We start from the raw sequence: 12816 nt of genomic DNA, 5'->3' as shown, positions 1-12816 counted from the left end.
TTTATCAATTTTGACCTCAAATTGGACCCAGAGGACCCAAATGCCCCCCTAAACCTATGAAGAACATATTTTGGGCACGAAAATCGAAGAATTTTTTGAACACCGTTAGATTTAACGGTTTTCTTAACAGTAGGTGGTGAAAAACAATGTTTAGAACTTTATTTGGTGGTAAAATACAACTTTTAAAAGAGTAGGTGGTAAAAAAACAATTTGTTCAAATTTTTTGGTGGTAAAAGTCAAAATTTCCTTAAAAAAAATACCTACATATATATTACGAGTAGTATATAATTTTCAAATGCGAACTTAATTACAATGTTAAACAAAGTAAATAGTTAATGTTCGGATAATTACATCATTGGATGATTTTTTTAACAAAGTAAACAATTACTTCATCATCCATTCTACCCAAAGACTTCTTAGTAATCTTAGACCCAAAAAAAAAATAGACCAAAACACAATTTAACGCCAATCTCACAACCATGTCCACTACTTTCCTCCAATCTCCACCATTTCTCACCACCAAAATCACCACCATTAAAACCACCAATACCCAATATCTCCGCCGCAATTTCCGCCCTATAAACTCCCTCAACCGCCCCACAACACCACCAACTTCAACCACCCCAAACAATGTCCAAACTCTCCTCACAAACCTCACTAAACTCCTATGGTCCAAAACCCTTCCACCCCAACTCCTCATCTCCACCGTCCGATCAATCTGGACCACCACGTGGCTTCTTATGATGTCCCAGCTCGCCCCTTCTGACCCCACTGGTAGTTACTCAAGACCCACCTCCCAATTTCGCGCCAAAATCAACAACCTTTCCCGCCATAACCTAACTACCCTCCATCTCTATGTGGGTCTTCCTTGTCCTTGGGCTCATAGGACCCTCATTGTTAGGGCTCTAAAGGGTCTTGAGGAGGTGGTTCCGGTGTCGGTAGCGTCACCGGGTGTGGATGGGTTGTGGGTTTTTGATGGGGTGATGGGTACTGATGATTATGCAAATGGGTGTAAGACTTTGAAGGAGGTTTATAAGCTTAGGAAAGAGGGGTATGATGGGAGGTCTACTGTGCCTATGTTGTGGGATGTGGAAAAGAAGGAGGTTGTGTGTAATGAGAGTTATGATATTGTTCAATTGCTTAATTCTGGGTTTAATGAATTGGCCAAGAATCCGGGTTTGGACCTCGAACCTCCCTTGTTGAAGGGGAGGATTGAGGAGTGGAATCGCGTTATTTATCCTTATGTGAACAATGGGGTCTATAGGTAATCATCTATGTATGCCTTGAAATTATATGTGCTATAGGAATTGTTTAATTAATTGTTTGATATATTTTTCTTAATGTTCAATGTTGGGGTTTATACTCTATAGGTGATTGTCTATACTTGTATTTGTAATAATTGGGTGTTAATTTGGTTTGCTTATTGTGTCATTGATAGACTGTTGTTAAATTGAATAATTATTTGATTTGATGTTCAATGGATTTAGACCATTTAGTTGGCAGTGTTTTGTGATTAGCATGCATAATGATATTAGCATGATGTATTTTATGGTAGGTGTGGGTTTGCTCAAACTCAAGGGGCTTATGATGCAGCTGTGAGTGACTTGTTTGGCACATTAGACACATTAGAGGATCATTTGGAGCATTCCCGATATCTTTGTGGGGATTCATTGACAATTGCTGATGTCTGCTTGTTCACTACCTTAATCAGATTTGATCTTGTTTATAATGTTATGTTCAAGTGCACAAAGAAAAAGATAGTGGAGTATACCAATCTTCATGCATATATGCGAGACATTTATCAGGTAGCATTACTCTTCTCTTTTTCATTATGTGTTGATTCTTGTGATGCTTATTTTTCTGGTGTATTATAGATCAACCTTTTTTTTCTGATACATTTTTATGCATTGATTGAGCCTATGCTGTGAGATATACAAGCAATGTGTGTTCTTTTTCACTTTGTTATATTTGAATTTGAATGGGGGCATAATTCCTTAAGTTCTTACTTCCTAATGTCACAAAAGAAGAAGTGTCAAGACTGTCAACTTTTGGCAATTGATGGGTTTGTGAGTTCGTGTAGATCAGAGTGCTTAATGTTTGAACCACTTAAGCAGAAAGGTTCTACATGATCAGAGTTAAAATATGCAACTTATCAAACAGAGATTTTTGCTGCTTTAAGTCAAATGAATGGTTAATGATTTTGGCTGCGTACATCATAGTAAACAAGGAAAATACTAGATTTGATTGAGAAAGTAATTAGGTAAACAAGCCTAGCAAGTCCAAGCATTTTGGTTTGACCACCTCCAATGCAGCTTGAAATGGACAATCTATCAGGCTGATGATTTAAGACTCTTATTCATTTTGTGGAAACATGTTACATGTATGTGGGAAAACTTGGAGCCTGGACTCCTTTAGATCTCTGACTAATTTTTCTGTTCACATGTACTTCAAAATCTATATTCATCTCCTCAAACAGGTCTGATCAATGTGTTTTCCTGCCATGTTCACAACAGCCAGAATCTAATATTTCGCTCCACTCTTCCTGGTTTATTAGGTTCTTAACTTCTTAAAGCAGAAATTGACCCATACATCCAATTAATTCTTCTAGCAAGAATGTACTTTTGAAGGGAAAACAGCTAGGATGGCCATTGCACGTCTAAGATTGAATAGTGATGCAAGAGCACTTACCCTGAAGGTTTACTCAAGACCACTGTTACACTTGTTGCTTAATACCCCCTTCTTCCCAAATAGATTGCCCAATCTACTAAAAATTGATGTCCCTAAACCCCATCCCCCCTATCTGGTAAGTTTTTCTACTAGCACCCTACTTGCTCTCTCTATCTATCTCCTCATCAATAATTGTCCCCACCCAGCTAAATTTTTTCTTGGTTCTTAAAAATTGGGTTTGGGGCAATTTTTATAGGGAATATGAGAACTCTTGTTACACCATGGCCATGCTGAGTCATGCCATGCATTATTCTTACACCCCAATCCCCATGCCAGTATGCCACAATATTCATTATGCTAAACTAACATTTGAATATTCTGTTAAATGTTTAAGGCAGTGCTAATGTTTTAGTGTCGGTTAGCTTAATGGGATCTCTCTAATAATATGCAATAAGGTGATACTTCATTAGCTTGCCAATGAGTGTTGAATGAAGTTATTTTCTTGTTTCTATGATTAGTTGGGAATTTGTGACCTATCCTTTCTTTCTGCTGCCGCTTCTTCTTCCTCCTCTTCCTCTTCTTCATCTTGTCTTTCTTTCTTTCTCTCTCTCTCTCTCTCTCTCTCTCTATTTGAGTTTCTGAGTTGACCTTCATGAGACTTCTTACATGTCTTGGAATGAGGACCTGCTTGGAAGAAAGATTTTATGGTGTCCAGAGTCTCCAGACTGCCAGACATACATTCAGATGCCACTTTATATTCTGTCTGTGACTGCATCTCTTCCAGATTAATTAACTGTTTTGAACTGACTTAGATTGACATAATTTTGATGAAATATAAACAAGGAATAAGAGCTTTGATCGGTAGAATAAAAAAATTACAGCAAAACAGAAGATAGGTTTCAAGCATTTGAGTGGCTTGGTAACTCCCTAGAACTAAGTACTTTTACTCTATTTTCCATGCTCTCCGCCTCTCTAATCTTCAGTATTTATAGAACAAAGCCAACAAACTAACCCCTTGCTTCCTCTGCAAGCTAATCCTAACAGATTTATTATGCACTACCAATATTACCCCTCCATTTACGTCGGTTCGTTGCATCAACAGGGATAAAATTGGATTAGTGCACCTAGAAGACACAATAGATAATACTTTCTTAAGAATCACCTGTATGCTATGCTTTACATGTTTCTTTCAAACCACTTACGTTAGGCAATTTTGCTCGAACCTTTTAATCAGTAAAATTCTTATGGTCGTGCCTTCGCTGTACCCTAAGGCATGCAACAAAAATAAGGGTGTGACTGTGTAAACTCCTACTCCCTGCATGTAGACATTTTTCATTCTTTAATATAGAGCACCATATTGGATGTCGGTGATTTTTTGTTAGTACATCACATCTAGACTATTAAAAGCTATAATGAATATACTGAAGAAGCAAATGATCACGTAAGTCAGTTTTTTTTTTTTTTAATTTTTTTTTTTTTTTTGAAATATATGGATGCTATGTAACAACTGTGGATTGTGAAAATACTGATATGTACTTTCTGGGTTCTATAACTAATATATTGGCTGATTCTTGAACATATGGTCTAGTTTTCTATGTGCAGAAGTGCACATATTGATAATCATATGAGCTTAATCATTACTTGCATGATCAGTTTGGAATCTTCATTTGCTGCTGTTCTTGCTGACCTTTCATTCAATTTTCTTGTTTTTCTATGTCTAGGGAGGGGAAGGGCCAGAGGGGTGTTCTGTGCATATACTAATGCTTGTATGATACATTGTGTGCAGATTCCAAAAGTCGCAGAAACTTGCAATTTAAAAGCTATGATGGATGGCTACTACAATTTCCTGTTTCCACTGAATCCAGGAAATATCCGGCCTATTACGCCATCTGGTTGTGAGCATGAAGCTCTCTCAAGACCACACAATAGGGAATTACTATCATCGGCTGATGAAAGCTTGCAGACTATTATATCTTGATTATTCAGATTCAGAGTGTAAAATGTGAGTATATCATATGACTAAACATGGGCAATGGATATTGTTAATTCTTTTCTATTTATTGTAGTGTTACATGCATTAAGTGGGAGTTTTTTTTTTTCCTTTTCTAGGGGAGTGGAGGTGGGATGGAATGGTTGAAAGAGTGAAATTGTCAGTTGTGTATAGTTGTATTTTTTTTACTCTGCCCTCCTTGAGCCATTGTGTAATGACCTATAATGTAGACTTTGAGAGGAATTATACTAATGAGCAAATTCTTAGTTAATTTTGGGATCAAGCAGATGTGTTATTTATTTATTATATTTACTTATGTTTTAGCCAGTTTTTGAATTCAGGTTGGAAATATCTTTTTCAGCTGGAGACATTTTGGCAAATTTGAAGTCTTGAACTACTCCTTAGTACCAAGGCTTTTTTTAATTGTATGATTATTGGGGATAAAGCTGCTGCAAAAACCTATCCACATATTCAGGTATTTCCTTGAAGATGCCATGAGTTTTATTTTCATGTTGCATTAATACGATTTAAGTGCTTGCTTATGCTGGTTATTGGTAAGGACTTGAATTATAAGTGTCTAATAATGGTTAGTAGAGGATGTAGCCAACACATGAATTTAAGGATGCCTAACAACCCTCTCGCAACAAAGAAAGGGACTTATTTCACACTATGTATGTATAATGATGCAAGGGTTAGAACTTAGAAGGCTGTATGTTGATGGATTTGCAATTACTAATGCCTTGAGGGTGAAGCATTGTGGGGCTCTGTGGAACATAATTTGATTAAAATTCAGAGAATAATTGATGCTGGACTAAGGGAATTGTTTTACAGGAGGAATAGTATATCACATAAACATGAAAAGATAATGGAGTGACAGAAAATCTTACTGGGAGAAATCTGAACAATATTGGCATTATATGTTCTATCTTGCTTGCTTGTTTATGTTGGTACTCTTTGCAGAGCTACGCATAGTTTAATAGTAATCAATCTGACCCTCTGAAAGCATTATAAACCTTCACATTTACCTCCTATCACTGCCAGTATCTTTCATGGTAATTTTAAAGGTGTGACTCATTTTCTTTATCTTTTCATCGACACCTTTTGTGCAAATTGGTTTTGTGTCATCCTACTTCCAGTAAGTACAAAATCCTCTTCTTTTAGCTATTTTCTTTGCCTCAAAAGTATTTTCTTTCTGATGACCATGTCTGTTTCATCTATGTGATAATTTTTGCCTTGATTCTTTTGTGCTGCTATTTCATGACTTACTATTGCAGTTATAAGGCTGACAAATCTTTAATTTATTTGCTAGCTTCTTCCATCTTTAGATCTTTGGCCATGATCAAATTTGTGTTCAAAAGTTACATTTAACCCGCAATTTGGTCATTTGGGTGGATTTAATTTTCTTGTAGAACATAATATGTTGTTTTGTTGATATATTGCCAAAAGCAATCTTACAAACAAGAATCCAGTTGAGGGGACAAACTCCAGCACCCCCCTCCCCCGCTCCCTCCTCAGTAATCTGCTTACTTCATACAACAGGCATAAGCGATACAACTTACAGCTTATCCTAATGATTAAAAACCAACCTCTATCAGCTTGGACACTTTTATACAATTATAACTAAGATACTACTGTAATATCTATTCTTCACTGTGCTCTGGAGTCTGGACACCTTTATACCTAAGATAATAATAGTAGGAAATTTTACAACACCATATCAGATATTATTATTTCCAGGGTTGCAGTTTGTGCTTTGTCATTGATTATCTATTGTTCACAAACAGGTTAAGAATCCTGCTGCACCGATCGATCTGAGCATGAAGCTAGCACATTAAAAGCCGAAGAATAAACTTTCTACTTCCAGCAAAGAGGGATCAAGTTAAAAAAGGGAAATGGCTGCCAGCCTGCCATGATATCTGAATCTTGCAAGGATGTCTTCAACGAGCCTCCAGACGAGTTTGGTACTGTACAGAATCAACTTATGAGCATCAAACTTGATGGATCAGTTTGATAGATATTTTTTTTTTGAAGCTCAAAGCCAAATATCGTTAATGACTTTAATTAGTATTGTGTAAGGGCTTCTTATGTCAATAGTAACTTATGTTACTTTACTGTCCTTTCGTTTGTTGTAAACTCAGTTTAATTACTCCCCCCGTGTTTTAATAAGTGTTACAGTTTGACCGGCACATAGTTTTAGGCAATCTAATTTACTTAAATAAAATAAGAGGTGAGTGGGGGTAGTTGGAGTATTATAAAATTGTAAAAGAAAGATAATGACGTTAATAATTTATTGAAAAGTAATGAATGTGAGAGGAAATATATAATAAAAAAGTAATAGTGGGTTTGAGTGAAGAACGTGAGAGGAGAGATAATATTTAAAAGTAGTCTAAAAAACTTACAAAGAATTGATACAAGCTTTGGTGTATGGAAATATTTTAAAATGTTTAAAACATGTTTACTTAAAACCTTTAAAGTCCACCTGTCTCATAATTAGTTGATCACTAGGTTAGATCCTGTGCTATGCACGGTAATATCTACCATTTATCATTAGTATAATATTGTGTTTAATCAAAAAAAATTTCAATGTAAATGCAAAATAAAATGAAAGTTTTGTAATTACAAAATAAAATGAATACAAAATAAATATACTAAAACTTAAGGAGTATTACATACACAACTAATAAAAATACTCCCTCCGTCCCTTAATTAGAATTCTACTTCTCTCTATTATGTAAGTAATAGAAGGAAATGTGAATCTAATTAAGGGACGGAAGGAGTAATTATGAATTACATACCTCAATAAGTTATAAATAGAAAAATATTATTGTATGGTATATAGTACTCGTATTAAATAAAAGTGTAATATATTTGTGGAATGTGTATAAATAAAATATACTTACTTCATATGAAGGGATTAATTACAGTATAATACTCCATATTAAATATGATCTAGGAAAACAAAATAACTTATCATAAAAATAAAAAAAAATAAAAAAAAAAAACTTTGGAGGAAATTTTTTTAACAAAATGGATGACACGTGTTAAATCTTATGTTGATAATCTATATGATATTTTCCTAAAGATGTGATTGAAAGATTTACACAATAATTAATCTATTACAATTAAAGTCGTTATTTATTGGTTTCAAAAAAGTTTTTATTTATAAAAGATTTTCGAAAGAGAAATAAAAAAAATTATTAAGGACACACCAGGATAAAATTTATTTAAATCAACTTTTTATATTTATTGATTGGTGATTATTGATTATTGATGATACAAAGACCCACTCATTTATTTATGAGACGGATCTAACCCATATACTCCCTCCATCCCCGAAAAAACGACCCATTTGGGTTGATTACGTGGGTATTAAGAAATTTAAATAAAAAGAAGTAAAAGTATATTGAAAAGATAAATTTACATGGGATTTGTAAAAAATTAGAGAGAGAAAGTAATAACATTGAATGGAAAATCAAATTTTAATATGCGAAAGCTAATTTTGTACAAATATTGTTGCAAATTAGTGGGTGTTTTAATGCAAATGGGTCATTCTTTTTGGGACTAAAATTAGGCCAAATGGGTCGTTCTTTCGTGGACGGGGGAGTATTATAACTATGGCGGGTCATGGGTTTTAAAGGCCTCCGTTCCTATTTCCTACCTCTCTCAGACTCTCAGTTATTCGTTGAAGCTCCATTGAAGCGTTCTACGTTGAATCTTATCATTGTATCCCCCATTGAAGCAGCTTCTAAGGTAAGTTGTTTGTTGTTGTCATCATCATATCAATTTCACAATCTAGGGTTTATCTTTGATCTAATCTAATTTAACTATCACTGCTTTAAGTTTAGGGTTCGTAAATTCTTAGATTATGAAACATCATATCCAAAACATAAGAGCGTAATTTGATTATTGAATCCTACAATTATGTATTTTTCGAATATGAAATCAAATCCCTTTACCCTAAAATTATTTGTTTGTTCGACTATCAAGGTTGTGAATGTGAATCGAAAGCGAGGGAAGTGAAAGGAAGAAGTTGTGGTAAGGGGAAGGAAAACAGAAGAAGTGATTCTTGTTAAGGTTTTAAAACAATTATGTCGATTTCTCGTGTTAATAGAGGAGGTCGAAGTGGAAGACGAAACAATCTTGTTGATGATGAATATGTAAGGGATGGCAAAACATGTAAACAGAAAGATGGAAATGTGGAGAGGAGGATTACGCGTAGTGTTTCTAAACTAAAAGATGGAAATGTGGAGAGGAGGATTACGCGTAGTGTTTCTAAGTGCAAGCAAAATGATGGAAATGCGGAGAGGAGAATTACGCGTAGTGTTTCTAAGCAAAAAGATGAAAATGTGGAGAGGAGAATTACGCGCAGTGTTTCTAAATGCAAGCAAAAAGATGGAAATGTGGAGAGGGGAATTACGCGTAGTGTTTCTAAACAGGTGGGTTTAAATTGTCAAACTATGCTGAGGCAGAGCACCCGAACAGGCAGTGGTTCATACATTAAGAATGAACCACAATGTGGTTCAGTGTTGTCTGCCTGTGTTGTAGAAGATGAGAAGAAAGATTCAAAAGACATCAAGGTTAAGGAAAAGAAATCCGATGATTGTGCTCAAGTAGATATACAAGGAAGAAGGGAATCCAAGCTCACTGGAGTGAAAAGGAGAAGAAAGCAAGATGAGCTTCAAGGGAATAGTCAAGGGTGGACAAAGGAGCAGGAAGTGGCGTTGCATAAAGCTTATTTTACTGCAACACCAAGTCCACATTTTTGGAAGAAAGTTGCTAAACTGGTATTTTTCCCTGATTTTTGGATCTTGATGTTTATGCCAGTTTGCTCTTTGTGTTTATTATGCGTATTGCTCTGATTTGTTCTGCTAATGTGTGTGGACTGAGATAACGAGTAAAAGAATATCAATAGTTTTTCTGCTGTGCATCATGTGGTGGAATATAGATTTTGCTTCTATATTAACCTCATTTTTGCTCTTTGATAAATAGAATGGTTTATTTTGATTGTCGAATTGTTATTTATAAATGCCATTGCTTATAGCTCACCTCAGGATAAGTAATAAAGAATCTAATGCATGACACTAGAAGATTATACATATTGTAGATTAAAGTAACTTCTTACCGTTGGCCCTATTACAATACACAAGATGCGATGGGAAAGCATCAGGAAAAATAATGGTGTTACTTTCTTGAAACAAGGTATTGATTTGGTCTGTGCTGCAAATATTGATTAACTTGTAGGATTTGACAATATTGGTGCCCCGTATTTTTCCTGTTTTAAATCATTCATCCCTTTTCAAAGCTCAACCATTCTTTTGTATTTATTAGATACCTGAGGATTTTTCTCAAATTGTTTCACATTGTGAATGAAGCTTTGACATGTTGTAATCAGTGAAGTATTCACTAAGTTGGTCCATATGTACTGCCAAAATTTTAGAGTTGAGGGTTTTTGTTGATTTAATTTGTTAAAGAACTAAACTACTTAAGGACCATTGACCATGTCTCATGGGATTTTGGATATTGAACTCTAGATAAAACTAACTCTTATTTTCATCTTTATTAGCCTAGCTCAGGCTAAGAGGCGTGACTTGATTTAATTTGAGTTTGCTATTCCCACAAAATTGAAATATAGCTTGTTAAGATTTTGATTGGTGATCACAAGTAACAGAATTTTCTCTTCTCTTAAAATAGAATTGCTGGTGAATGAGGATGTTTGTTTTTCCTTCACTTTCTTTCCCCCTTGCTACTTCTGAATGGGGTGCCATTACTGCCACAACTGACTAAAAGCCATAATGTTAAGGTGACCATGAATTTCTGCTGAATGCATTAACTTCTATTTTTGGCAGAGAAGGATGCCTATCAGTAGTAAGTTCCTATTGAGCTCCATTTGGAGAATTGGAGATTTCAATGATGCTTAGGATATGCTGCTTTTGCAGCAGCATCAATGAAGTTTGAATGTACCCCTTGGATGAGCTAGAAAAAACTAGAGCTTTGGATAAACATAAGAGGAAGGGAATGGATATGTTAGTTAAAACTTTATCAACGAGGGCTATTTTTTTATATTATTGAATTTGTTGTTGATGTCACCTCATGAAGTCTTATGAAGTTTAATAGAAAATTTTGTAGGTTTGTTAATGATCACTATAAGCTTTAAAATAAAGTTGCCAAGGTGAACTATGTTAAATGGATACGATGTATGATGCGAGATAGTCCTTGAAAGTTGCTCAAGGCACTCATATTCAGCTTAGGGAGCTTAAAAAGGGTTATTAGACCACCTTACTAATAATTAGGCTAGGCCGGTGTCAAATTCAGGGTACATGGCTGTGTTATACTGTAACACAACTCTATGATTTCAAATAATAGTATGTAATATAATGCCGGTCACGTTGATGTCTACATGGTCTGCTCATACAATGGTGCTCTAGGGGTGTACATAAAACAGACCGGAACCTGACCAGTGGATTCAGGTCCGGGTAAAAATTAGAATTTTCTGGTCTGGACTGGAGACCGGTCCCGCTGTATTTATTTTCATTTTTTTTATTTTTAAGTTGAGTTGTGATATACTTCGCATATATTTTTTTAAGGGATGTGACAAAGTGTTACACTGGCTGTCACTGGCCTACCGTAACCCTCCTCCTGTATCCAGGCTTGGGACTGGCAGCGGAAAACCCACTGGCTGAGTTCTACATTTCAAACATTATCATCCTTTATTTTGTAAATGAGATGTGCATGTGTCTAAAACAGTTGCATCAACTTTCAAAGAACTGTCTAATGTTCATCTCTCACTGTTGTGGTCATCCAATTGTTTCAGGTTCCAGGAAAGTCTGCTCAAGAATGTTTTGATAAAGTTCACTCAGACAATCAGACTCCACTTTGCTCAAAGTCATCTTCAAGAGCTAAAAAACAGAACTCATCATCTGACTTAGTCTCTGGCAGTGAATTGTTTAAATTTGTTGAAACGAAGAGTAAAAGGCCTTGCAAGAGTAAGAGCCGTGTGGCACGTAAAACTGTGAGACAATTATTGCAGAAGTATTGTCATGTGAATCAAGATAATGAAGCAGATTTGTTTGCTGTTCTTGAGCCTTCAGTAAATTACTCAGCTGAAACCCTTCAGCTGAATTCTGTACAGTTGACTCCAAAACAACTACTGAGAAGCCCAGATTCATCCTCAAAGTCTTGGGACAGATCTTCTTCAGGCCATAAGAACCATCTTTCGAGGTTCAGCGATCGAAGTGCAAGCCCCCTTACAAGTCCTCCAGTTCTGAAGAAGGTGAAGAATATGGCTTTACATGAGAAGTATATTGACCAATTGCACTTCAGGGAGAATAAGAGAACAGTGGCTTTCTCACGCTGTCTGAAGTCAGCTCGTAACCAATTGGATGGAAAAGAAAACTCTGTTCACATGAAGGATATCATTAAAGCAGCGAAAGATGCCCTCGTTTTTGATGCCAAAGATGCCATTGATAAATTTCAACAGTCGCAGGCCAATACTATGAAAGGAGTTTCAGACTCTGAGGAATTTCTATATAGTGATAATGATGAAGATGAAACTGTGCTGTAAGATGTATCCTTGAGCATGCAAACTTTAGTAATAGGACTCAATCTGGTTTGAGCAGCTGTAAGTTCCAGAAAGATCTGTTAAGATGATCGATTTAACCAGGGCTGAGGCTGCACTAGTTTCTGACCCAAGCGACTGTCATCGGTAAATTTCTGCTTTCTCACCTTGAGGAAATCTTCAATCACTGTTAAAGATGAAACAGAATTTAAGATTCTCTCTTGAGCTTGCTAACATTAGAGCACGGAGTTAGATCTGACTTTGTAATACTGTACTATCCAAATGTGAAACATTGTTCTGTAAATTCCAAGTTAATCCGTAGGCTTTTGACCTAGCCCCAGTCGTACCCTAGGTTAGAGATACATTTTTTGCATCGTAACTCTGTACATTAGTTCTGTACATTTGAGGCATCATATCTGGCTGCTGCATTCTGATTCCCAAGATAATGCTTATATTCAGGAATTTCCTGATCAATGTGAGTGAGTTTGTATGATGGTATCATCCCAATATGCTCTATTGAAGTTTTTTGTCTCACTTTTTTGATATTACGGATCACTTTTTTGAAGTGTTTGCCATCGATTACTATGAGGAAGCTGCCATAAAT

The 12816-nt window shown here is 35.7% G+C and overlaps 2 protein-coding genes across 5 annotated transcripts; both read left to right on the top strand.

Moving 5' to 3' along the window:
* The first annotated feature begins 431 nt into the window (after positions 1-431).
* On the top strand, positions 432-6843 carry LOC145617407 (uncharacterized). 4 transcript variants are annotated; one of them, XR_014107725.1, is made up of 5 exons: positions 432-1264; positions 1556-1805; positions 4454-4669; positions 5019-5132; positions 6442-6843. XR_014107725.1 is itself a non-coding variant. In XM_081672112.1 (3 exons), exons 1-3 carry the CDS (start codon positions 480-482, stop codon positions 4643-4645), a joined length of 1227 nt encoding a protein of 408 aa, XP_081528238.1. In that variant the 5' UTR covers positions 432-479; the 3' UTR covers positions 4646-4940. The 4 variants fall into 4 exon arrangements, 1 of the variants encoding a protein (XP_081528238.1); XR_014107723.1 differs by having other exon boundaries at positions 4999-5132; XR_014107724.1 differs by having other exon boundaries at positions 4986-5132.
* A 1463-nt stretch (positions 6844-8306) lies between these two features.
* LOC145618144 (uncharacterized) lies at positions 8307-12686 on the top strand. The gene is made up of 3 exons (XM_081672935.1): positions 8307-8407; positions 8645-9441; positions 11469-12686. The coding sequence occupies exons 2-3, from the start codon at positions 8746-8748 to the stop codon at positions 12216-12218; spliced, it is 1446 nt and encodes a 481-aa protein (XP_081529061.1). The 5' UTR covers positions 8307-8407; positions 8645-8745; the 3' UTR covers positions 12219-12686.
* The last annotated feature ends 130 nt before the right edge of the window (positions 12687-12816 follow it).

The sequence above is a fragment of the Chenopodium album genome, chromosome 26 (genome assembly GCF_948465745.1).
Source record: "Chenopodium album chromosome 26, dcCheAlbu1.1, whole genome shotgun sequence".
In the NCBI taxonomy this organism is placed as follows: domain Eukaryota; kingdom Viridiplantae; phylum Streptophyta; class Magnoliopsida; order Caryophyllales; family Amaranthaceae; genus Chenopodium; species Chenopodium album.
This window is presented reverse-complemented; position numbering and strand designations above follow the sequence as displayed.